Source organism: Rhincodon typus, chromosome 14 (assembly GCF_021869965.1).
Source record: "Rhincodon typus isolate 14 chromosome 14, sRhiTyp1.1, whole genome shotgun sequence".
In the NCBI taxonomy this organism is placed as follows: Eukaryota; Metazoa; Chordata; class Chondrichthyes; order Orectolobiformes; family Rhincodontidae; genus Rhincodon; species Rhincodon typus.
In genome coordinates this window covers 61,554,532-61,582,391 of record NC_063345.1, presented here as the reverse complement: position 1 = coordinate 61,582,391, position 27,860 = coordinate 61,554,532, and the positions used below count along the sequence as shown (strand labels likewise).

At 41.0% G+C, this 27,860-nt stretch overlaps 1 protein-coding gene across 1 annotated transcript in view; it reads left to right on the top strand.

The window, feature by feature from the left end:
* The window catches only part of LOC109937769 (sodium- and chloride-dependent neutral and basic amino acid transporter B(0+)-like), a 57,402-nt gene that overhangs the window by 7,681 nt on the left and 21,861 nt on the right, over positions 1–27,860 (top strand). Inside the window, 9 exon segments of the mRNA XM_048604945.1 lie at positions 2,050–2,060; positions 2,062–2,189; positions 3,245–3,377; positions 8,215–8,355; positions 10,948–11,176; positions 12,333–12,458; positions 14,822–14,940; positions 17,099–17,198; positions 21,652–21,761. Of these exon segments, the coding sequence (XP_048460902.1) occupies positions 2,050–2,060; positions 2,062–2,189; positions 3,245–3,377; positions 8,215–8,355; positions 10,948–11,176; positions 12,333–12,458; positions 14,822–14,940; positions 17,099–17,198; positions 21,652–21,761 (1,097 nt within the window).

The following is a 27,860-nucleotide window of genomic DNA, read 5'->3' as shown; positions in this document are numbered from 1 at the left end:
CCCGCCTCTTTGACCTGTCTGTCTCCTCTCCACCTATCTTCTCCTCTATCTATCTTCTATCCGCATCCCCCTCTCTCCCTATTTATTTCAGAACCCCCTTCCCCTCCCCCATTTCTGATGAAGGGTCTAGGCCCAAAACGTCAGCCTTTCTGCTCCTATAATGCTGCTTGGCCTGCTGTGTTCATCCAGCTCTGCACCTTGTTGTCTCCAAAGCAGTGTATCTGTTTTGCAGGGGAATGGCCACAGAGGGTTCCTGTACTGTCTCCTGCATCCTCTTACTCCCCCTGATGGTCACCCATTCCCATTCAGCCTGTGGGGTCTCAGCCTGCAGTGTGACCACCTCTCTGTACATGTTATCCATGACTCTCTCAGCTGTGTGGATACTCCACAGTGTCCTCAGCCGCCAGCTCCTACTCCCACACTTCCAGGAGCTGAAGACACTTTCTGCACATGTACTGGTCCCGGGCAATGGCTTCCCACTTGGATCAGGAGGAGCACACCACAGTTTTGAGCTGTACAGTCACTTCTTACACCATTGCATTAAACATTTAAAAGCCTCTTAAAGTCAAACAATATCAACGACTACAGGGACCTTCTTCCCTTAACTTCAAACTATAAACTGCAAAACAACAAATTTATGAACAGTATGCAATAATAGTAGCACCCACCATCTGTACACACATACAATCAGCAGCATCTGTTTGCCCTGTGTAACTTTTAAATCCTGACATCAGTTCAGTAGCTTTGCATCTGGATTGAATGAAGGTCTCGCTGGTTATGCTCTTTTGAAAGTTTACCTGCTGTTCTGTTCAGCTGCTCCTGGCCAGATTTACTCTCTCTCTTGAGCCTCTGGTGCTCTTACAGTACTGAGTTCCTTAAAGTTGCTCTTTCCCCTTACAGCCAAAATTCCATAAGATTTTACTTTTCTATTAAACAGCAGCAATACTCAACACTCAGAGAGAAGGAGGGTCTGATCACCTCCTCCCTCTTTCACCAAACTCCACGAACACTCTAATACAAAGGAGCGACTCCAGTGCAGACCTATCCACATGACTATACAATTGTAGCCATACAGACTGGTACTGTGGGTGATCTCTGAACCTTTTGAATAGATGGGGATCATGGGTGGATTCGGAGAACTGGAAAGTTACAAATGCAATGCCGTTGCTTGAAAAATATATAATGTAAGGTTAAGCCCAACAGCTATATTCCAGTAACAACATCAAAAATAGTGAAGGTTTTAGAAGCAATACTTCCGACTGAAATTAATGGCTGTAATGTTTCTGTTCGATGACATCAAGGATTGTAGGTGGCAACAGCTCCCACGTAGTTAAATGAAGGGATATGGGTTTCTTGAACACTGTCTCTGGCCATATCACACCATATGGCATCAGATGAAATATAGACAAGGAAATCTCTTGCTAATATCATCCCTTGCCCTGCAAAGGGAATGGCTCATTGTGTTTTCATGTTATGAAACTTAAACCCTTACAATGTAAGGATAGATGCGGGAAATTACTGATAATTTTGCTAGCAAACCACACGGTTGACTTAAAAGGGGATTTAAGATTATGTGTTATCACAAAGTCACATTATGGCTATAATTCATGTGCCCCATAGTCTCATCAGCTCTGTAAAGTATTGATTTGGAGTGAGTAATTATACATTAGAAGTTCAACCTCATAGAAAACATGTTCTAATTGCAAATGTCTTCTTTCATGTCCTGAGTATTCCTGCAATAATCAGCATTCATTGAAAAAATTGTTTACGCAAGTATGTCACGTCTCAATTTGGTTTTATAATTCCTGACGTTACAGATTGTGTCAAATAAAATCTATTACAAACCGAGTGAGTGCCAGAGCTGGGCTGTGCTGTAGGCGGAGGCTGTAGCATACAGACTGTAACTCTGCTTTCATGAGCAAGAGGATTTACAACACAAAGAAATTGGACAGATTCAGAGTGAAACTGTGATCCTGATTATATTGCTGGAAATAGCAGCATCATTCTCAATGAACTGTGAAATTCTAAAATACATTTCACATTTACCAGATCCACTTTGCAAATTTCACTCTGGGCGCTGGATATTTTGAAATCGTCAATACAACATGGCTGCAGGTAAACAATGAAACTTGTCCAAACGGATCAGAAATCTCCGTTCCTCACCAGAGCCCGAGTGAGCAATACTGGGAGTAAGTATATTGCTGCAGGATGCTGTACCTGTAACCTGCACAGCTGACCAGTAACTTCTCTTGGGGTGGTTTGTTGGTGAATGCCCTGGTTAATGAGAGAGAAGTTGTTTGATTTCAATAGAGGTATGAATAATATTGTAGAACTGTTCCAAAACAACAACATAACAGGGGGCCTGTCATGAGTAGGTTTACTTTAATACTATCTGTATAGATCTTCAACAGTCTTTGGAGGGCTCAGTATGTGTGAAGTCTGAGCATCTTCAGTGGCAAGGATGAGGGGGTGGTATAGGAGAGATAGATGGAAGATATGGAGGACTCTGTTTGAAGGCAGTCAATCTGCCCATCCTCCTCCGAGTCCCAAAAGCACCATTCTGCCATTATTTACCCCCTGGCCTGGGTCATTGGGTGATCCTAGCTTTGATTAGCTGCATTCCCAGCAGTGGCCACTACCATCCCATTGACTTCGCTGAGAAATTAAGAACTGGTGGTTTTGGCTTTGCCTTAAGCTATCCGTAGGGAGGAATTCTGCCCTGGCAGCCCTTGATCCAGGGTAAGCCTAAGCATGTCCAGAATAATGCTTGATTAATGCAGTGGGTCTTCCTCAACAGGGACTCTCTGCAAATCTCCAAATACCTATTACCAACTTGGAAATGAAGTGGAAGAAACTGGGAGTAGCTGCTATTTTTAACAATATGAAGGAGCCGAATTCATTGGAAGACACAGTGATTAAAACACATAGTCTTGACAGTGCAATCTGAGGCACTGTCAGTGAAGCATTGTAAGAAACTCTTTCCCATTAAATTAGCTCTGCAGGGAATCTCATCAGCTTGTTTAAATAAAGCTTTACATTGGAAAAACATCAATAGACATAGGAAAAAAAGTCATCAAAAATATTAATCTTCAAATTTTATTCTTTGGTGCAAGAATTTAAACTTTCATAAAACAAAAATTAATTTAGTTATTATAAAACTATATATGTTTAACAAATACTAAAAAGGACTGTGTATAATGAGCAGTTTTCTTACGTAATACATTTTTGTTGATATTCCCTTCAGTATAGTAGTTTCACGCCGTTCCAGTTCAATGGATGAGACGGGGGGGATAGTCTGGGATTTAGCCCTCTGTCTGCTTCTGGCCCGACTGATAGTTGGGGCAGCCTTATGGAAAGGAATCAAATCATCAGGAAAGGTAAGTGATTGGTGATGAATAGAGTTAAAACTGTGATAAAGTATAGATTTCTGTAGCAATGAAACTAGAGTTTATAAATCATTTGTGAAGTGGCTGGTTTATCTCCCAGGTGATGTTAACAGTGTCCTTTTGGGGTTGGGAGAGCCATAATTCATCAACACTTCAGGCCTAAGGGAGATCTGAAGATCTTTCCTCCCTGGGGGAAAGAACAGCAGCAATTCCCCCAAATCCCTGCAATGTCTCCGTCATTCTAAAGGTTTCACTCACGATTCTCAGGTCTCTGGGGGAATTTCTAGTTGCTTTGGAAGACTGGGCAGGACTGGGGGGAGGGATTGAGCAGATTAGGGCGAGGGTTTTACTTGAGTGAAATTAGATTCATCTAGATAATGTGCATGTCAACAACAATTAGGAGGAAATATGAAGAATTTTCATCACACTGTTTTATCCTTTTGTTTAAATGTATTACTTTTCTGAATACATCATATAAATGTTTGAATAACTTTGTACTATTTAAATTACTATGTGCAGCTCTGCATTCAAAACACTGGGACTCTCCTATAATGTTGATCCTGTGTAGCACAAAACTCAGTGTAATGTAGGTCCAAGAAGAAATCCAAACATTTCATGTTAATGCAAGATTCTAGAAAGCTTTTCTTGAACTTGTACGTGCTGCACAAACGATTTTAAATTGACCAAAGTAGTGGACCCTTTTAATTAAATAAAACACTCAAATAAAGACAGAACATTGCAGATTTTGGAAATTTGGAATAAAAACAGAAATTGCTGGAGAAACTCAGCACGTCTTGTAGCAGCTGAGAATAGTAGCAGAGTTAAGGTTTTGAATTTGGTATGACTCATTCTCAGAATTGAAAATATTTGAAAAATGTTATCTTTTTATGCTGCTGACAGAGGGATGGAGATGTGAAAGGATCAGATGGGGAGTATGCCCAGATCTAACTACAAAGCAGACCTATTCTCTCCTTTTCACACTTATCATTTGCACCCATTTAACATCTCTGTTACTGCTTTCATTACCATTAGCTCTCTCTTTATCTTTTGTTCCAAAACAACATGATGCTCTAATAACATCAAGTGCTATTTGCGCCCTCTTTTTACCACGTCCTGGTTATCAAGGTGAAATTCTGTGGATAGACTCGCCATGAAGGGGAAAATTATTGTTCCTTAATTACCTTATTAATTACAGATCTCATCTCATTAACATGCAGCTTCTTACAGGACCACGTGCCATGAGCAAACTAGATGGTGCAAATTCTCAACACAGAAGTGAGAGCGAGGAACAAACACAGAAGTTGCTGGAAAAGCTCAGCAGGTCTGGCAGCATCAGAACTGAGGAAGGGTCACCGGACCCGAAACGTTAACTCTGATGTTTTTCTTCACTGATGCTGCCAGACCTGCTGGGTCTTTTCCAGCAACTTCTGTCTTTGTTCCTGATGTACAGTTCTTTCGGATTTTAGTCTGGCGAGGACCTGGGGATTTTACCTGACCGGTGGTTGCAAGGGGACTCTGTACTGAAGGCCACACAACATTATCTCAGGGCTAGATTCATGGACACCAGATGCATCCGCTGCTCATCCATGGATGTTGACATCTGATAATTGTCAACCCCTCAGCATCCTCATGGCATGTCTCCACTCCATTTCCAAGATGTTTAGGAAGTTGGTTTCCACATTTCCAGCATGCAAGCAACTGCTGCAAGGACAATTTGCACACAGGCACTTTGCACACTCTTGCATCTCAGCTGCTTGTTCTCTCTACTGCTCCCTCATTTAAGGGCCAGCCTCACACTTGCAGCATCCATGCCATGCCCTGTGATTGCTAGGGAGTTGGGGCAAACATCACCAAGCTGCCTTGAAGCTGTGAAAGAGGATCAGATTTTTTTTTTCCTTCCAGACTTCTGGAGATGAGCATGTGCAGTGTCACACTTGCTCTGTCTATGCCAGGATACTGTGATGGAGCGGTGTTGGATCCTGGAACCAGCCCAGAGGATTGCTGCAGTGGGAGGCCACCGTCTCCCAGTGGCTGTGAAGTGACAGCTGCTTTGAACTTTGATGCAGGGTGTCTCCTTCCAGGGAGTGTTACCAACGGCATTTGTGCAAGCTCACTCCAGTTTATTTGCTCCTCCTCATGGTGAGGTCAGTGCTGTAGCCCGGGCAGTAGGATTCAGGAACATAGCTGGCATCTTCCAGGTGCAGGGTACCATTGACTGGTCGGGCGTGGCACGGAGAGGGCAGTGTCACAACAATGTGGAATTCGTCAACAGGAAGCACTTCCATTCCATTCATGTTCAAGCGACCTGTCATCACCGTTACTCCTTCCTGGGAGATGTGTACCCACTATCCTGGCAGCTGCCATGATTCCTACATGCTGGAGCTCTATCATGTACCTGGTGGGTTTCAAGGATCTGGCTGCTGTGCGAGGCTGATTACTGGGGCACAAAGACTATTCTATTCCGAGTGTCTGATCACACAATTGCACAAACCCCCTGACTGATGCAGAGTGCAGAGATAATGTGCTTTGATCAGGGCCATAGTGGAGCAGGGCTTTTGAAGATATGGGTTTTTTTTTCCCATTCTACCCTCAATTCTAATCCTATTTCAAGATTATTCTATTGCCCTTGTTTCATAGCATTATCAAGTCAATGTACAGCCTCTGCATACATTCTGATGTCTTTTGGAACTCAATGTAGGACCCCTCCTTCCCATGGCTGAAGGCTTTTTCTCTGGTACATAACTATTTTCTAAAATAGCAGTTGCTCTCAAGCACATTATTGGACTTCCGTGATGCTTTTTTGTTTGCAATTATTTAACTTTGCTGCTAATCCATGGACCTCACTTGTTGGCAGTCATCAGGAACATTCAACCTACTACAACGTGCCAGTGCCTCTTCCCGCACATCCAACAATCCTCCACTCACTACACTCCTCTGGAACTTATGTTCCTAGAGATCCTGATCAAGGGGTCTTTAGATGTGATAGCTCTGGCCTGTACGTCACAATCACTGGCCTTACTACAGTGCAGCCCTTGACCTATCACATTCTGTTCTTTAGTCTGTGATGAGAAACACAAGAGCAGGTGAGATATAAAGTGTTCCATCACCTTCTATTATCTGCTGAGATTCAGAGATTTTGAAATCAATCTAATTAACTGTGACGAATAAAATTTAATAAATTGCTTGCCATTTTGACGACCCGGGTTTGAATCCTACCATGGCAGATGCTGGAATTTCAATTAAATTTAAAAAATAATCTGGAATTAAGAATCTACTGATGCCATAAAACCATTATGGATTGTTGAAAAATCATTCTGGCTCACTAATATCCTTCCAGGATGGAAATCTACCATCCTCATTTGGTCTGGCCTACATGTGATTCCACACCCACAGTAATGGATCATTTTTGCAGACAGAACCTAAGCATTCTGCAATGTGGTCACATTCATGTCCCCAGTGTAGAGGTGACCACATTTTGAGCAGAGATCGCCTTTGATCTTAATGGAGGGATGGACTGGAACTTGACTTGTGTCAGGTTAGTAAAGGATTTGAATCTTCTTGAGGGCATGTCAACAGCCTGGATAAAAAACGTTTTGATTTCAACCCTTTGAAATCCAAGACAAAAATGACACTGACCTCACTTGTGGAGTTTCAGAATGTGGATGACAATGTCATTTCCACTCTCTTGGGAGAGAATCTTCAAGCCTCAGTTAATGCCTTCACAGAAACATACTGTAGAATTACTGTCAGTCTAAAACTGAAGATATCAAAGAAGATCATTTGGAGCATTAAAGCTGAGACTGAGATAATACTATCATTCAACATTGTCATCCACTAATTAGAAATATTACTGAGCTGGTTGGAAACAAATGAAAAATCAATTGCTGCAGTGTCGGCCCATCAGTCTACTCTCACTCAAAGTGATGGAAGGTGTCATCAACAGTGCTATCAAGCAGCACCTGCTCAGCGACTCCCAGTTTTGGTCCTGCAAAGGTCACTCAGCTCCTGACCTCAATACGGCCTTGGTTCAAATATGGACAAAAGAGCTGAATTCCAGAGGTGAGGTGAGAGTGACAGCCCTTGACATCAAGGCCGCATTGGACTGAGTGTGGCATCAAGAAGCCCTAGCAAAACTGGAATCAATGGGTATTGGGGGCAAACTTTGCAGGCTGGCCTTTACCCACTCCTTTGTCTGCCCAACTGCACCTCTCTCTCTCTCTCAGCTGCATCTCCACCTTTCGTTTACTTCTCTCCTCTCCTCTCACCCCATATATACCAACATTTTCCCAGCTACTATCAGTTCTGAAGGAGGGGTCACTGAACCCTAAACTCTGCTTTTTCTCAACCAATGCTGCCTCACCTGCTGAATTTTCTTCAGCAATTTGGGCAACTTCAAAACATCCTGCAATCGAGCATGATAGAGAGGCGAGGAGATAATGTGCACAATGTAATATTACTGCCTTCTCCAGCACATGTCCATCATCCACTGATAGCAAATGTACATGTGTATTCACGTCTCTGTTAACAGAAGAAATTTATTTGAAGTGATTGTCTATATCTTTGTCCATTTTTTTGCTCTGGCTGCTAGTGTTTTACTTTGAAAAGGGCTTCATTATAACATGGCCTCTCCTATACACAACCTGAATCTCGTGGACTCCATTCTAGCAGGATACCAGTATAAAGCCTCCATGTTATTAGTTCTCCAACTGTTTCCTGCTTCATTCTCTGCTTTGATTACAAACTTGAGTTTTCCATTTAACTGAACTCATTAAAGTAAATTTTGCAGCAGTAATATGAGAACTTCTAACAAGTTACTCTTTATGTTCAGGTGGTTTATTTCACTGCAACATTCCCGTATGTGGTTCTGACCATACTCCTGATCCAAGGGGTTACCCTGGAGGGAGCCTTTAAAGGAATCGAATTCTACATCGGAAGCCAATCAGACTTCTCCAAACTGGCTGATGCTGAGGTAAATGCAGCAACTTCATTGCTTGAATTTCAATTATATTTTTAATGAATTGTTCAATGTTTCAAATTAATTATTTTTTGTACCTTGAGTTTTGCTTTTGGTTCTTGTTCAACGGTAGGATAACTAACTTCAGATGGTGCTAAATTTCAACTGAAACCTTCGGATGATTTTCTAACTCAATGCCCCACACTTCATCACCGCCTCAAACTCACTTTTCCTGACCCATGCCAACATCTGCCAAACCAAGACACCATTCACCACTTTTGCCCTTACTCTATACAAATTCACTGATTATGATGGGCCTTGGGAAAATGTCAACAAAAAAATTGCTGTAGCTGTTAAAACATTTGTTATTTTTCTCAGCTGTCTCTGATAGAAGCAGGTGATTGATCTATGCAGTCTAAAAGGCTGGGGATTTAAATGACTTCACAGCTTGAGTTTAATTTAGCTCTCAATGATGCAGGTAGATTGTTGTGCTGTTGCTTCTTTGGGTTTTGAAGAGCTGAGGTAAGTGATGGGTTGGCAGTTTTCCATCATTCATGAACATTTATATCTATTTCAAACATCTGCGACTCCGCACTACCGGTAAGTGAGCACAGAGTTCAAATGGCCCCTCAGATTTGAAGGCCCACTTGGGAACTCTGCAGCCTTTTGGACTCAATATCGAGTTCATCAATTTTCAGGATTGAGCACCTTCACCCGTGTCCTTACCCCAATCCCCACACACCAGGCCTCGTCATTACATGGGCTACTACCACACATAACACATTGTCAGCTACTAATGGTCGCCCAGTCCTTTCTCTGCCCAACTGTTTTTCTGTCTCTCTGGGCTTTATCTCAAACTATCATTGACTCCTTTCCCCCACCCTCCAATTTCAGCATAAATACCAACTTTTTCCACCTACCAACAGTTCTAAAGAATGGTAACTGGACCTGAAATGTTGACTCTGCTTTCTCTCCACAGAAGCTGCCAGCCCTGCTGAGTTTTACCAGCAATTTAAGTTTTTGTTTCTGATTTCAAGCATCTGTAGGTCTTTTGGATTTTTGGTTAGAGTTTGAATTTCCTAACTAAAGGAGCTGGGGATGGGACTTCTAAATTCAGCTTTGACAGGTTATTTTACAAGCCAAAGAATAAAACAGTTAGTGCTTAATGGGTTTGTCATGTAGGTGTTGGTAAGAGGGAGGGGAGGGTAAAAGTCGGGATATGAAGATAAGATGTAGGATGGAACTGAATGAAATACAATAAAGGAAATGCAATGTAATAGAATTTCTTCTTGTCAGTTCCTTCCTTTTGAAGGATTTTAAATAAGATTTTCAGCTGAAATTCCTTATTAATTTATGGAGTAAATATTAACTAAAAACTGGTTGTGGGCAGGACAATGGAAGGTACCCGCTCTGAATTAGATTTCCCTTATCGATTTAATGTTGACGCTATTCAGCGCTGCCAGTATCTGGGAGATGGAAACTCAACATAAGATACTATCAAGAATACATTAAATGATAGAGGAGGAAAAGACAGAAAGAGAACATCAAAATTAACCTCCACCTAAATTTCTAACAGTTACAAGTTGGCCCTACATTTGCTACAGATATTTGTTTTTCAGTGTTTAATCCAAAGTTGTTGTGCAATTTCAGCATTACAGGTGAGATTGGCTCAATACCATTCTGATTGCATTTTGATTTTCATTTTCATTTAAACATTTATCAACTTTTAACATGATCTAAATTGACACCTAATTCAATAGATCATACAATGGCTTTGATATTCTTTGCAAAAAGTATTTCACAGTCAATGGGGTGGTGTCTATTTATAATGTAATTGTTTTGCTGGGGCATTATTTTTACAATTTAAGTATAAAACTTTACTTTTTCCCTGTTCCTGCTTTCAAAAAAATGATGGTGGTCACCGAGTGACAGTGTAGATGTAGCAAGTAACAAACTGAGTCAATCACTGGAAAACATGACTGATGGCTGACATGATTGAGGTACACAAAACTGTAAGGGGTAGAGATAGAGTAGACGGGAGAAACTTGCTTCACTGGCAGAGAGTTCAAAAACCAGAGGTTATAGAGTCAAGCTAAGTGGCAGAAGGATTAGAGGGCACGTGAGGAAAATCTTTTTCTGCAAAGTATTTGGGGAATGTCTGAAATTGGCTACCCGCGTTGCTGGTGGATGCAGAGATTCTAAATTCTTTTTTAAAAAAAAAAGTACCCAGGTCTGCATCTTAAGTGTTGGAAGCTGCAGGTCAATGTGCCGTGTGTGGGAAGATGGGATTAGAAATGGCATCTGGGTGTCTTTGAGTCAGTATGGGCAAGATATGCCTAATTACCCCCTGCACCATTGCTATGGTTCTTTCGATGGTCCTTCATCAAAACTGGTCAAGGAAATTTTGCAGCAAGGAATAGTCAGAGGGAAAATGATGGTCCTACTGCTTATTGGAGGTATGACTGACCATAAGGAGCTTCAATCAGTTGATTCACCATGAATTAACCACACCGAAACACTTGGTCTCATGGTTCATGTCATTTTATATTTTTATATATATATTTATATTTTCCCATTGTAAACAAATTCCACTTTCTGCTTTGCCAGGTCTGGAAGGATGCTGCAACGCAAATTTTCTTCTCTATCTCAGTGGGTTGGGGCAGTTTAATAACACTGTCATCCTACAACAAGTTCCACAACAACTGCTACAGAGATACCATTGTTGTCTGTGTTGTTAATTGTCCTATGAGTGTGTTTGCTGGGTTTGTCATCTTCTCCATCCTTGGGCACGTGGCTCATGTACAAGACAAACCTGTCTCAGAGGTTGCGCAGTCAGGTAAGCAAAATTGGTTGCAAAAAAAGACATCAACAGGCAGTGCCAGAAATTCTCAGCTGGTCTAGAAGTGTCTATAGAGAGACGAACAGTATTAAAATTTTAAGCTGAACGTAACTCTGAAGACGTTGTACTTCATTTGAACCTTTAACTCTTTCTCTGTCCACAGACACTTTTAGAATTGAGCATTAGAGTGACGTCCAAGTAATGTTATATTAGAAAACAGTTTACATAGTCAGCGTGATTTTTCGAATAACCCGGGCACTGGGTGAGACTGCAGCTTGTGGATATTTTTAACCCAACCTGTTCAGAGCTGTTATTACACACCTCTGGAGCAGGTGGGACTTGAACACAGGCCTCCTGGCTCAGAATAAGGGGCAGTACCACTGACCACCAGACCCTTCACTGCAGCTTGTATCTCAGCAGTTAATTCTCTGTTCGAGTCACTAAAGTCCCTCTCTCTTTCATGAGAAACCCAGAAACTGGTGGTGACCTAACCTAAGGGTCACCATGCCTCAGGCGAGAGGAGAGATCCAGAAGGAGAGTCCTTTGTGGTAACCTCAGCCAATGCAGGAATTGGACCCATACTGTTGGCTTCACTCAAAGGGGGGAGTGGGGGGGTGGGGGGGGTGCGGAAATGGCCTAATGATATTATCACTGGACTGTTATTCCAGAGACACTCATAACGTTCTGGGGATCTGGATTTGAATCCCGCCCCGGCAGATGGTGGAATTTGAATTCAATAAATATCTGGAATTAAGAATATAATGATGACCATGAAATCATTGCGATTTGTCAAAAAAGACCCATCTGGTCCACTGATGCCCTTTAAAGGAAGGAAACTACTTTCTTTACCTGGTCTGGCCTACGTATGACTCCAGACCCACAGCAGTGCAGTTGACTCTGGGATGAGCAATAAAAGGGTGTCTAGCCAGCAACGCCAGCATCCTGTGAATGAGTAAAGGAAAAGAAAACTCTACATTGCGAAGCAGCCATTCAACCAATTGAGCTAATCAGCCAATTATGTTGCAAGTATGTCATTGAACAGTAATAACGTTATGTAACTAACTGTATACATAGGAAAGTAACCGAACAAAATGTAAGGAAACAATATCAGTTTTGTTGCTTTGTATGATCACTATTTGCATGATCTGTTTAGGTTTTGGTTTGATTTTCATTGCCTACCCGGAAGCCCTTGCACAGTTGCCATGGGCACCTTTGTGGTCCATTTTATTTTTCCTCATGGTGATCACTCTGGGAGTTGACACGCAGTTTGTAAGTTTAGGTAAGTAAATTTATCTCATTTAAACAATCTGTTTAAACAATTTAAAACAGTCTACTAGCACAGAATGAAATTCTCTAACTTATTCAGTTTATCATTTCAGGTAATAAACTTACTGTTAGCAGAGGAATACATAGTATTTCTTTGTGGCCATTCTTTGCTCACTACCTTAATGCATCATCAGTCTGTTGAGTCCAATGGGTTAACAGCTGCATTCATGTAACACTCAGGAAATATTGCTACAAAATCTGTCACCATGTCAAAATAAGGTCATCTTTAACTTCACAGTTAAACACCATGTTTTGAAAGACGGTATCTATGGACTCACAGTAAATAATGCATATTCGGACCATGTGGAAGTGGGAACTACCAGGGCAGTTTAAACTTTCGATCTCAGGACCTTCTGTAACCTTTGACACTGAGTTAGAGTCAGAGACGTCGGACAGTTCTGCAGTAATTACAAACAGAAACAGTCTATCACATAACCCCAACCACACTCCTCCTGACCCTTCATATATCCCTTTCATCATCTAATCACCCCATGAACTGACCTGACCTGACTACACATGACCACCTGACTAACACTTAATCCACCTCGGCTAAAGGACATTGCTCCCAATTTGATTCATAAAAAAAAAAGAGACTTGGCAAACATGTTGATCTAAGTCCTAATGTTTTGGGGTACAGGTAGATGGTTGTATGACTCTTAGTCACATTTGGGCCTTAATTTGCTGTATCAAATTTATATCTCAATTCTCCTTGGTGATGTTATTCAAGGGTTTCTGAGCTGGGCTGGGGTTAGGGCTCTAGTTCTGGACTTATTCAATAAACTTCTTTTATGAGATATTTGCTCTAAGTGTTCATCATAACAACGATTTTCAAAATAAGAACACGTTTGATGTTGTGCCAAACTAGATCTCAGGCATCTGCTGCTGGGTTTTGTACCAAGGGGAAAAAAGAGGCTTATAGGAACTCTGACTGCTTCTCAGTGGGCTGGCAAAAGTGTTTTTTTTCTCATCAGTAGAAAGAGAGACATTGAAAAAAACTCAGCAAGCTGACAGCATCTGGGCACAAAGGATCAGAGGCCAGTGACTATTCATCAGAACTGGTGCAAATCATGGCCCTGAAACATTAGCTCTGAGTCTCTGTCCAGACACATACTGCAAGGCCAGCTGGGTATATTTTCTTCCCCCCCCAGCATTCTCTGTTGATCTTTCAGATTTCCACCATCTTCAGTACCTTACTGTCCTATTATTTACACCATGCTAGACATTTATACCTGTGGTTGATTTAAAAATCAAATTAAGAAAATATTTACCACCCAATTCAACGTATAATCGGGTTGTCAACACATCCAGTCTTTAGATGTTGCTCTCAGGATATTGTAAAAGGCTAGATTCAAAGAAATAAACGTAATATGCATAATATGAATGACCAATTTTGTATAATTGTCCAGCAAAGTTGTGATATGTAACATGGATAAGATTGAAACTTGAGTTTTCAGCAGGCTTTATAGATAAAGGCAAATTGTGAAAATGCCAAGAAATTTGGCTAAACCTGCCTAAAATCTTTTGACCCTCACTGTGACTGTTGATCCTAATTCTGGATACGTAAAGGACACAAGGGGATGGGTGGGGATAAAACAAGTTGGAAAAGGAGAAGCACCAGGATTTTCCCCTTATCCTGAGATTCCCACCCAAATTCTGTAATTAGTTAAATTCTGGCGTGGATGGGTTTGGAGTGAGATTCAATCACAGATGACATTTCTAAGACTCAAAGCCCCCCAATCTGACTCAAATCCCCGTACGTTTTAATGTTAGAATTCATTTAATGATCCAAATCTTCCGTTCAGCATCAACACGGAGTGAGTGCATTGACATTATCCCAGCTTTATGAGGCTCCACTTATTTACAATTTTCCAGCTGAATGTTCCATTTCTGGCTGAAGTACAAAGGGTCAGCGCAAGTGTCTGAGAATAACAACTCAACCATTTTCCCGACAACCTTCCCACAAACCAGAGTAACAGAAATGTGGGAAATGCATGTCTCAAGGATGGAAACCCAGACAGAGTAACCTGCACTCATCTGCTTCTCAGGGCTGCAGGGATCTGTTCTTGCCAATGAGGGGTTTCTTTAACAAAAGCAGAAATTGCTGGAGAAACATAGCTGTTCTGGCAGCATATGTAGAGAGAAAAACCAGAACTAACATTGAGTCCAGTGACCCTTGACCTGTTGATTTTCTCCAGCACTTTGTTTCATTTTTTCAGATTTCCAACATCTGCAGTTGCTTTGACTATTGTAGATTTCTTCAGGACAGTGCAAGTTATTATTTAATTACTGGTTTCATTTAACGTTTTCTTTCATCAGAAACAATCATCACCATCCTGCTGGACCAGTTCCCCACATTTCTCCGGTCAAAGCGCCATTATCTGACAATTGGTATTTGCTTGTTATTTTATCTCTTTGGCCTTCTGAATGTAACACAGGTAGGTTGCCTCTTAATAAAGATGATGGACATTTCCCGTGAAGAAGGATGACTTCATGGGTTTACGTGATTGTTTTTTTGGATGTATAATATTGAGCAACAATATTGTTGAACTGACTGACCCATCCCCAGCTGGTGTTGCTCAATGCAGACCATACATGACTTGCCCCCAACCACCTCATTACCCTCTGATTGAACCTGACATACTCACAGCACCCACCCCGCCTGATCCTATCACCACATAGCTGCCCCCTGAAATGACCTACACCCCCAATCTGACTAAATACTCTCCGTCTGTGTGTGCATGTCACCCACCTTTCCAATTATCCACTCAACCATTCACTTATATATTGAAATACTCAGACACTAAAAAAAAATTCCCTGAATCTCCGCCTAATGTGAAAAGAGGGTGTGATCTCCTTTTCCTATCTCCTCTTGTTCCTGAGGAATACTCCCAGGGATAGCTGCACTGACCCTTTGTACTTCAGCCAGGGATGGAACATTCAGCTGGAAAATTGTAAATAAGTGGAGCCTCATAAAGCTGAGATAACGTCAATGCACTCACTCAGTGTTGATGCTGAACGGAAGACTTGGATCATTGAGTTCATTCCAAACCAGCAGGATATTGTTCATGTGTAACAGAGAGCAGAATCCCATGACCAGTTTGGTGGGAGGGTACTGAATGAGGAAAAAGGATGACACGTAGTCACTTTTCCCCTCCAGCCCACCCCACTCTCTGCACCCCAATTCAGATTGCAACAGGAAGGCCCATGGATGGGGCTATGAGGAAGTAGTGGAGAAACTGGACTTTTCAGCCTCATTTGATCATCTGCAATGTGATCTTCATTGGGGTTGATCATGAAAGTCCACTAGATGATTCCAGTTGGCTTTTGATGAGTATCCTTTACCACACAATCATTAGGGCACAGAAGGAGGCATCTCAGACTATCATGCCAGCACTGGTTCTATTACCTCATACCAATCTCCCACTTTTCTCCCCCCTTGTCCCTCCACACCGTTTCTATCCAAATAATCACCCAACATCCTCTTCAATGCCTCGGCTCATCCTGCTTCCACCACATTTCCAGCCATTGCATCCCAGACCCTAACTACTGGCAGAGTGTGAGAAAAGATTTTTCTCACATCACACTTGCTTTGTTTGTGCCTCACTTCAAATCTATGCCCTCTCGTTTGTTTTTCTTTTATGAATGGAAACAGCATCAACTTGTCTACACTGCCGAGCCCACTCATGATTTAGAAAAGCTCTATCAAGTCTACTCTCAGCCTTCTGCTGCCCAAGGAGAAGAGTCCCAACTTTTATAATCCATCCCCAACTGAAATTTCTCATGAAACTATTTTGTGAATCGTTTCTGCACTCTCTCCAATGCATTCACATCATGCCGATAATATGGCACCCACAAATGCACACAGTACTCTGGCAGAGGTGTGATAAGTGGTCTTGTGGTCTGGATACGTAAAGGACACAAGGGGATGGGCGGGGATAAAACAAGTTGGAAAAGGAGAAGCACCAAGACTTTTCCCCTTATCCTGAGATTCCCACCCAAATTCTGTAATTAGTTAAATTCTGGCGTGGATGGGTTTGGAGTGAGATATTACGTTTATTTCTTCGAATCTAGCCTTTTACGATATCCTGAGAGCAACGTCTAAGGACTGGATGTGTTGACAACCCGATTATACGTTGAATTGGGTGGTAAATATTTTCTTAATTTGATTTTTAAATCAACCACAGGTATAAATGTCTAGCATGGTGCAAGAGGTCTTGTGCAATTATTGGCTATTTAATTTGCCCACTAGGTTAGCACTGCTGCATGGAGTTAGGCATCGTCCAATCGCAAATCCTGTCTGAACAGAAGTGACTGAAAAGCCATTTCTTGGTCTTCCACTTCCAATGCAATGTTGCGCACATTATTTCAGAAGTGACATTTAGGTATTGACAGGTACAAAGAACAATTAAAAAGAAAAATGAATTCTAGAATTTAAAAGGGATGAAAAATTATTGAAGTGTTAAAGTTTGATGTGTTAAAGCTTTATAGTTGGGAAAACTATTATTCTTTTCACATCCCATTTATCTATTTTTTGGATACTTGAAGGATATGTCTTTCTAAAGTAACATTTTCCACTCTTACATTTAATTTGAGGCTGGGATTTACTGGTTAAGTTTAATGGATCATTTCTGTGCCGGATGGATTCTGACCATAGTCGCTCTGCTGGAAGTCAGTGCTTTAAGCTGGATCTATGGTAAGTATAATTGAAAAAAAAACTTTATATTTAAATATTTAATTCACTCTCCAAAGTCTATGCATGAGCATTGCCATTTTTGCTTGAGAGAGGTCAAGACATATCATGAACCAATTTGGTGTAGACAGCACATGATATCTGAGATGGCGAGACAAGAAGTAGTCACTGTCCTCAGATCTTTTGCCATTTGGTTCCAAAAGTCCACATGAGGAAGTATTGCCTTCTGCATGCTTCACTCGTGAATGCCTTGTTCTTATTGAGTTACAGCTGGATGTGGCTGAGGTCAATTTTATTGTTCATTTTTGGTGGGAATGTGGTTCAAACTCTTTTATTCAGAGTTGTATTACTTTGTTGGCTGTTCCTCTTCACTGTCGAAACAGATGGAACAACAACACAAGCTCAGTTTCAGCCTATTCAGGAGGTTTCTTATGACCTACTAGGATCTTTGTTCTGTTCTTCAGCTCAGAACAGAAGTCTCATTTTGAAAGTCCATTCTCACCCATTTTGATTATGGGTCGGTCTAGCTCAGCACCATTCAGAAGCATGAGGTTACCTTAGAATTCTTCTGGATTTGTACAAATATTTCACTTTCACAGGCAATTCGATTGGTGATAATGAACAATTTGTTCATCCTTTCCAAAGTCCTGAGTGCCCCAGGTTGTGCAGGGGGTTTGTAACCATTGAGAAACTTTTTGATAATGTCACAGAGCTACTTTTCACAGGGCATAAATAGCACCATGTAGGCAGAGTTAACAAAGAGAAGCATTAGGCAATGCAAATCTTTCCACCAATTTGACAAACGAATATTGTTATGTCTAAAGCTAGCAGAAAGTCGAAAGCCATTTTATAGGTACAGTAGGTACTAAGGATGGCAATGGAATTTAGGCAATTGTTATAAAAGGAATAGTGTATAAAAGCACAGACATATTTGTTGCAATTGCACAAGGCATTGGTGAGACTGCATCCAGAGTACTGTGTACAGTTTTGGTCTCCTTATTTGAAGAAGGATGTAACTGTATTAGCAGTTCAGAGAAGCTTCACTAGATTAGTTCCAGAGCTGAAAGGCTTGTCTTTGAGGAGAGATTGAAAGTAGGCCAACACCTGCTGGGGCTTAGAAGAACGAGAAGAGATCTAGTTGGGATACAAGATGCCGAAGGGAGTCGACAAAATAGACAAAAAGTGGATATTTCCCCTTTTGGGGAAATCTAGAAGAAGAGATTGTTGTTTTAGGCTAAAGGGTGGCAGGTTTAAGAGGGAGATGAGGCAGAATCATTTCTCTCAAAAGGGTCACATATCTGTGTGGAACTCATTACACCAGAGTGCGGTGGACACCACATGACTGAATAAATTTGAGAAGATAAACAGATTTTTAATTAGTAAAAAGTTAATGGGTTCTGGGGAAAAGGTGGGAAAGTGGAGATCAGTTGTGCTTGTATTGTATGGTGGAGCAGGCTCGAAGGACAGAATTAGCTACTCCTGATCCTGGTTCTTATTTATGTTCTATGGCAATGCCATCTTTGTGAAGGAAAACCAAACTTTACATTGAGAACATACAAACTTTAACAGCTTTGGTACTAAAAGAAGCAATGTTTAAAACAATAATTATTAAACGCAATCTTAATGTATACTTTTAAATGAATACTTTGGGTCGGTGTTCACTAGTGAGGGGGAAAATGTGGGTTTTGAAATCAGGGAGAAGGTCTGTGAAACAATTTTTAAAAACTACTACAGACACAGAGTGGTATTCCTGGTGTTGGGGAAACTGTTGGAAACAATTCTGAGGGAGAGAATTAATCTGAGTGTGGCGAGGCACGGATTAATCAAGAATTGTCAGCAAGGTTTTGTTAAGGGGAAACCATGTCTGACTAACTTTTTTCAATGAGTGGATCAGGTGTGTAGGTGAGAATAATACTTCTGATGTTGTTTACTTGGACTTCAACAAAGCTTTTGATAAGGTCCCGTATGGGATACTGATAGCAAAAGTAACAGCTAATGGGATCAAAGGAAGTTTGCAAATTGGATCCACAATTGTCTGAGTGGCAGGAAACAGAGTGATGGATGAAGAATATTTCTCCTGCTGGAAGTCTCTAACCATTGGTGTTCCATAAGGCTCCATAATGTTGGGGTCCTTGCTGCTTGTGGTTTATATAAATGATTTAGTCCTGAATGTAGGAGGGCTGATCAATAAGTTTGTAAATATTACTGGGGTGGTAAATAGTGAGAAGGATAGCCTTAGATTACAGATTTAAAACAGAGATGAGGCAGAATCACTTCTCTCAAAAGGATCTCAAACCTATGGAATTTTTAAGGCAGCAAATGGTACATGATTTATTAGTCGATGCAGAGAGGTTATGTTGGAACTGTATAAAATGTTGGTTAGGCCACAGCTCAAGTATTGTGTGTAATTCTGTAATCCACATTATAGGGGAGGTGATGGCCTAGTGGTATTATCACTAGACTGTTAATGCAGAGACTCAGGTAATACCCTGTGGATCTGGATTTGAATCCTGCCATGGCAGATGGTGGAATTTGAATTCAATTTTTAAAAAAGTTGGGATGATGACTTTAACGATGACTATGAATCCATTGTTGATAGTTGGAAAAGCCCATCTGGTTGACTAACGTCCTTTAGGGAAGGAAACTGCCATCCTTACCTGGTCTGGCTGATATGTGATTCCAGACCAACAGTAATGTGGTTGACTCTTAAGGACCCTCCTGACAATTAGGGATGGGTAATTAATACTGGCCTAGCCAGAGACGTCCTCATTCCATGAATGAATAAAAAAAAAGTGGGATGTGACAGCACCAGAGTGGTGCAGAGGAGATTTACCAAGACATTGCCTGGGCTGCAGAGTTTCTATGAAGATAGATTGGACAGGGTGAGTTTGTTTTCCTTGGAGCAGAGGAAACAGAGCGGGCATGAATGAGATTCATAAAATTATGAGGGGCAGAGATGGAGTGGACAGGAAAAAACATTTCCTCTTAAGGACGGATCAATGACCAGGAGATTGAAGGTAAGAAGCTGAATATTTAGCAGAGATGCGAGAAGAAAACCATTTTCTCCCAGAGGGTGGTGGGAATCTGGAACTCACCGCCTGTAAGAGTGGTAGAGGCAGAAACCCTCATAATATTTAAGAACTGTGATGTGCACTTGTCATGCCAAAGCATACAAGGCTATGGGACAAGTGCTGGAGAACAGGATTAGAATAGTTTGCTAGCTGTCTTTGACCATGATAGGTTGAAGGGCCTTTTAATGCGCTTAGGATCCCCAAAGAACTAAGAATATAACAAAGAATACAACACAGAAAAAGAAACAATCATTCAAGGAGACCAAAATCCTGACAATGATTATCCAGATTAAAAAAATAATCAACAACTTCAAGAGCCTATCAACTATCACCAAATGCACCAAAATGAACGTGTACTGATTTTTAAAAAAAAATTAAGCTATGAGGTCCACTTGGTAGATCAGCAAACATGTAAACTCAGTTCTTAAGATTTTGAACAACTTCAGGATTGGACATCAAATCAAATTTGGAACAGGCTAGCACTTCATGGAAAGATCAGATCACATAGGCAACTGTTCAATAAAAAAAATTACTTTTGACAACCTCCTGATGTTGATCAATATTTCACTTCAAGAACCACATGGACACTGGTGACAGCACACTTCAACAGCAGATACCAACTCCCTGATGAGTCTGTGGATTGATGACTTGTATATACTCTCTGAACTTTGCAACTTTGGAACTTTGGAAACTTCCTGCAAAAAAACAAAAAATCCATTTGCAACAGACTCACTGTTAGTCTCTTAGATAAGCCTGTCACTAAACTTCTTTCAATCAAAAGGCAATCTTACTCTAGAATGAGCATTCCAAATAACAATTGATACTTGGCCTAGAAAATTGCTCAAGAAGCATTACACATCAAGTTTAACAGGGAACATTCTACAGTATTAGTTGACTTCTTGATGTAAGATAGGGATGTTGTCCCAGGGATTTAGAACTCTGGTATAACCTTGCGATGATATTCTGCAGCTGCTCCTCACAGGGTATACCTAGTACAGTGTGGGTGGAGTTAAAAAGAGAGAAAGAAACACATGCAAAGAAACATATGAAGTAGACCAACTAGAATTAGACTGTAGAGCTTGTGGAATCATTTGTCAATAATGTAACAGTAAGATTAGACCCTGGTTTATCTGGAAATAACATGTACTGCAGCATTAAATCTTAATCTGTTATTAAGAACCCCAGCCTTAAGATTGTTCTTGACCTTTCTGTCTCCAATAGTCTGTCTTGAACCCAAACTCATGGATGTGAGCCTGAAACTGCAACAAAAGAATTCTCTGATTCAGCTTGAAACAACTGTCTACAGCATGCAGGCCTTCCTGAAGATAGGACAAACAAAATAATTATCTCTCTCTTTCTCTCCCCCTGTTCTCATACTGTTACAGGAGTAAACAGATTCATCAAGGACATTGAGATGATGATTGGGGAAAGGAATTGGCTCTTCTGGCTGTGGTGGAGAGCCTGTTGGGTCCTGATCTCTCCCTGTTTGCTGGCAGTAAGGAGATGTTATACCTTTTAATGATTTAAAGTGAAAATAATAAAGTCTAACTCATTTTGTTTCTGAGTTTTTGTTTTGTTTTTGTGCATTAATTTAATTCAGGTCATATTAACATGGTCATTAGCTGCATTCACTTCACCAACATATGGATTTGCTGAGTACCCGGTCTGGGCAACAGCACTTGGCTGGTGTGTGATCATCTTCTGTATTATGGGTACCTATTGTTGGGATTGTGAGAGTTTCCCAGTCTGAGGGATCCACGTTGTGCCAGGTTGGTAAATATTTTGATTGCTTTTAAACATAAATGAGTAAGAAATATAAAATTGAGCTCTGTAGTGGCAGTAGAACCAACATGAGACCCAAAATGTCTTCTGTACGAGTTTTGTTCATTTCCAGATTGGCCCAAAGGTTAACATTTTGGTCAGGATGGTAACGCAGAAGTGGCAACTGGGTGCTGCAACAACAGGGTATAGAGTCCGGTGAGGTGTAATTTAGAATCTTAAAAAAGAAAAGACAAGGTGGTTGCACAGGCCAAGAACTGCATAAAGATAACCAGATTGTGATGGGAAGGGACAGAGGGTAACATCATAAGAATATGAGAGCAAATAACGGACAGAATGGTGAAGAATAGTAAAAGGCAAAACTACAGTACTTTTGTTATCAGAATGTACCCACCGTTCGCAACAAGCTAGGTGACTTGATTGGAGAAGTAGAAAATAAGGATCTGATCTAATTTCAATTACAAAAATGAGGGTGCAAAATGAATAAGGCTGGGAATTGAATACTCAAGGGTTTGTGACGTTTCAGAAAGGAAATGGAGTAAAAAGTTGCTTTCTTTAATGAAAGAGTAACAACCTTAGCTGATAAGATCAATAAGTAAAAATTGTTTTGAGTTCAGAGAAGGAATAGCAAGAAAAAAGAAGCAACTTGGTAAAAGTCTTGAAGCCCCCTAATAATATGCAAAGAGGACAAAAGGACAAAGTGGAAAAATGAAGGGCTTACAAGCAACTTATTTCAATAATCATGATTATGTAGATAATGGATCAAACTGGCATGCATAATTTTCAGGCCTCATTGGGTGTACCATGCTGTGAATCAAGCCCAGCTATTTCTCGAGACATCACAAAAGTTAAAAGATGTTTAGAAGTACACAGAATTCTTCAATTTATTTTTCTCTTAGGCCCAGATTGACAGAGAGAACGGACCAACTTTCACCCCCAGTCTAGCTGTATGAAAGCCAATCACAGATTTGTTGGCAGGCAGGAGGACTTTGTCATCAATAACTGGCCATTATTTCATACCCCAATCAGCTACTTATTGCTGGCCAAATCTCCATTCATATACAGACCCTGGCTTCAGCTCATCTCTAAGAAAGTTTTCCCCAATGCTTGTACAACAGTTGTGTAAACAGCACTTATAATGATTATCAGGAAACCGGTCTTTAAAAAGCACAGCAATCCTGGATTTTAAACAATTTCAATCTAAATCATTTTATTTAAACCATTTCATTTCAGTCCATAATCAAAAATACAGAAAAATAAAAGGATACTATCTTTTCAGATGAAAAATTTAAATCCACCCCAATCATTAGTTTACGGACACATCAATGAGACAGTACCTCAAACTGTCCTATACTCATTCAGTTCTGCATAAGCCTGTGAAGGCTAAAAAAAAGAAAAGAATTAAGCTCCACTCCATTGTAGGTCACTCAAAGCAAAATCAAGAAATGGCCAAAGGTATTGGACACTACAAACCTGTGAACACTGACAACTTAACAGCAATACTGTTGAAGATTGGTGCCCCAGAATTATTTTCACCACTACCCATCTGTACCATCTACATCATTGACATCTCCCTGGCAATGTGCAAAATTGCCCAAATATGTTCCTGTTCAGTAAAATCAAGACAAATCCAACGCAACCAATTACCACCCAACCTGTCAACTTTCCATCATCAGCAAAGTGATAGACCAGGATGTTCACAATGCCATCAAGCTCAGTTTGGATTCTGCCAGGAGTACTTAGCTATTAACCTCATTATAGCCTTGGCCCAAACATGGATAAAAGAGCTGCCATCCAGAGGGGAGGTGATACTGACTGCTTTTGATACCAAGATAGCATTTCACATTGAGTTTTCCATCAAGGATCCCCAGCAGAACTGAGTCAGTGGGAATCAGGGCAAATCTCTCTGCTGGTTGGTCAGACCAAGACTAGGGGAAGATTGTTAGAAGTCTGTCACCTCAATCCCAAAAAAAAACAATCACAATAGCAGGTTCTCAGCATAGTGTCTTTGGCCCAACCACCTCCTGCTGCTTTGAGAATGGCCTATCCTCCATCATAAAGTCAGAAGTGTGGATGTTTGCTGACTGAATGATATTCAGCACAGTTTGCTACGCCTTAGACACTGAAGCAGTCCATGTCCACATTTAACTAGATCTTGACAATATCCATGATAGGGCTTGTACGTGGTTGCTAATATTTTCACTAGACAAGTGCCATGCAATATCAGTCCCAAATAGGTGAGAATCTAATAATTATTCCTTTGTGTTTAATGGCATTACCCTTATTGAATCCCCCACTATCAACATTTTGCGGGTTACCATTGACCAGAAATTCAACTGGATCTACCACATAAATACTCAAAGAGCAGTTCAGAAGCTGGGAATTCTTTGGTGAGTAACTCATCTCCTGACTTTCCGAGGCATGTTCACCATCTACAAGGCAGGAGTGTGGTGGAATACCTGAATGACTGCAGCTCTGACGATACTCAATTGATTCAACACCATCCAGATCAAAGCAGCCCGCTTGATTACCATTATATCTGATACCTCCACTGACACAGAGCTACAAAAATCTTTAAAAAGTATTGCAGCTCCCCACCTTGGATAGCACCTTCCAAAAGCACAACCTCTACCAGCTAAAATGATGTGGGTAACAGGAGCATGGGAATACCGAAAAAAACAACTGCAGCTCTGATGAAGAGTTGTTTAGACTTGAAACATTAGCTTGCTGTCTCTCCACGGATGCTGCCTGACAAGTTGTGATCTCCAGCATTTGCTGTTTTCAGTACAGATTCCAGCATCTGCAGTAATTTGCTCCTACATGGGAAAACTGCCATCCACTCTAAGTCACTCACCATCCCTCCTCTGTCACTGGTTTTAAAATCCTGAAACAGCCTCCCAAATATGTTCATGTACATGTATCTGTACGACAAGAACTGCAGTGGTTCAAAATGTCAACTCACCAATACCTTCAAGAACAACTAAGGATGGGAAATAAATGCCACCCTCATCAGTAATATCCACAGGATTGAATAATTTTTAAAAATCTTAAGACGTGGAACTTGAATCCAGAACCTTGCAACGCAATGCAAGAGTGTGATCAACTCAACCTGATTAACATTGTCAATTGACTGAAGGCAAACCTTCAGGACACAGTACCTAAAAATGTCAAGAAATGTGGATGCTGATGGGACGATTGGAAATTTATTAGCTGTCCCTAAAGGTGGGGCTTCTTACTAAACTGCTGTAGCTCATGCTGCTAATATGCTGACAGAGTGTTCTTCCTGAATATTTTGTCCAGTTGAGTGATCTGGGGTCATGCAAATACTGAATATAATTAATTACTGTCAGATTCTCAATTGTTTAAATGTAGTAACTACTTCATCAAGGAAGGAAGTTTTGGCTCAATTACTTTATTTAAATTCAGAAGTCACCCAACACGAGGTTATGGTTCAACAGGTTCATTTGAAATCATAAGCTTTTGGAGCACTGCTCCTTCATCAGGAGAAGGAGTTCAACTGATGAAGGAGCAGTGCTCCGAAAGCTTGTGATTTCAAATAAACCTGTTGGACTATAACCTGGTGCCGTGCGACTTCTGACTTTGTCCACCCCAGTCCAACACTGGCACCCTCACACCATGATTTATTTAAATTGGTGTGTCAATGCCTGCAGGAAGGTATTTTGAATAGGGATTATTTTGATGTAATACACTTTTCCTCAGCAGATCGCAATGCCAGTGTACAATAGTGCCTGAGAAATTAAGGGTTCAGCAATGGGAAATGTAATTTCCGTTCAACACAGAGGTTAAAGATTTTTCAAAATATTATATCGAAGCAGCACAGGGAGGGGGAGAGAGAGGAACCGAGAGAAGGAGAGACATGGAGGAACACAGAGAGATGGACAGAAGTACGAGGTGGGGGGGGGGGGGGGGGAAGTAAAGAGAGAGAGAGAAGACAGGGGCAGGGACAGAGATGAAGAAACCAAGGGCAACACGGTGGCACAGTGATTAGCACGGCTGCCTCACAGCACGAGGGACCTGGGTTCCATTCCACCCTCGAGCGACAGTCTATGTGGAGTTTGCACATTCTCCCCGTGTCTATGTGGGTTTCCTCCGAATGCTCCGGTTTCCTCCCACAGTCCAAAAATGTGCAAGTTAGGTGGATTGGCCATGCTAAATTGCCCATAGTGTTCAGGGTTGTGTAGGTTAGGTGCATTAGCTGCAGGGGGATGGGGATGGGGATGAGTCTGGGTGGGATGCTTTTCGGATGGGTCAGTGTGGACTTATTGGGCCAAATGGCCTGTTTCCACACCATGGGGATTCTATTCTATGATAATTTATCAAACTGCAGTACAATTTAATTAAGAACAGCTTTCTATTTTTCTCATTGGAAGTTAATGGAGGATAAAATTCTAGCAGAAACAATTCAATATTTCATTTCACTTTCACAGAAAATTTCTGCTGCTTGCACATCAGCCCCTGACTGGGGTCCGTACTTGGAATGACACACAAGGGAGAGATATGGAAACAGGTCAGATTTGACAGAGGCCCCGATCTCTTTGCAACTTTCGCCCACTCCTGGTATATGAAAATTTCACAAAAATGTCTGGTTCAGTTTGTAAAGAATGACCGTGAAAACCCCCCCATTTGTTCTGGTGTACTCTCACCGTAACATCAGTGACAGTTCTCCAGAACTGGCCAAATGAAGCAGGCTTGAGGGGCTGAATGGCCTCGTCCTGTTCCTATTGATATGGACCAGACCAGACTCTCAAAATATTTTAAGGTAGCTTAGACCCTAACTTTTTCTTATTTTAAAAGGTAGATGTGAAGTGTGTTCCAAATGCGAGGTGACTGGTCAAACTACTCAACTTTAAGCAGAATACAATTTATTTAAACACTGTAGTTAAAATACAAACAAAAAAGAAAGTGGAATTTAAAATAACTCAACCATTGGAAAAAAAACAACTTAACCAAATAATAGATACAGTACCTATTACTATATTGAAAGTTAATTAGTAACATCCCATAAACACACCCCTTGGCAAATTCAGACACAGATTCTTACAGCCAGTTCTCCAATTCAGGAGCAAACAACAGTCAAGAGACATTTCGGAGAAAGTAGCAGCTAGGAATCGTTTTTTGAAACTTCCAACTCTTCTGGTCAAACAGCTTCTGACTGCTACAGCTAGAAAAACTAGAAAGCCTGGTCTGGGAGAGCTGGCCACTATCTTTCCATTGTTACAACCGTTTTGAAAACCTAAAGTTTTTTTTAAAACTTAGGTTTTACCTAAGTTATTTACTTAAGCCATTTTCAGGAGTCACCAATTCAATATCTCTGCCATTACAAACTCTTTTCAAAAAATCCCAGGACTAAATGATCTTTTAATGTGACAGCAATGCAACACTATTTCTTCTGGTCTTATCTGCCATGCATTTGCCCACTCACTCAACTTCTCAAAAATTAGCTTGTAGCCTACTTACATTCTCCTCACAACTCACAATCCCATCCAGCTTTGTGTTATCAGTAAACTTGCAAATGTTACAGTTCCTTCACCCAATCACTTTTAGGACTTGAAAATCACGTGACACTGTTTAACCTCACTTGACAAAGCAATGCACCATGGGATGATGAACAATAGGTCAGAGTCTCTTGTTGAACTTATTTCTCTTTTATAATGGCGTGAACAAGCAAACATCAAAGCCAAATGAGGCAAATTAACATCCTCCCAGCCCAGTAATTCTTCAAGCTACCGAGAACGTAGAAGACACTGACACCTATCCCCTCCTCCCACCCCAAGCCGCACCTCCATCTCCTACC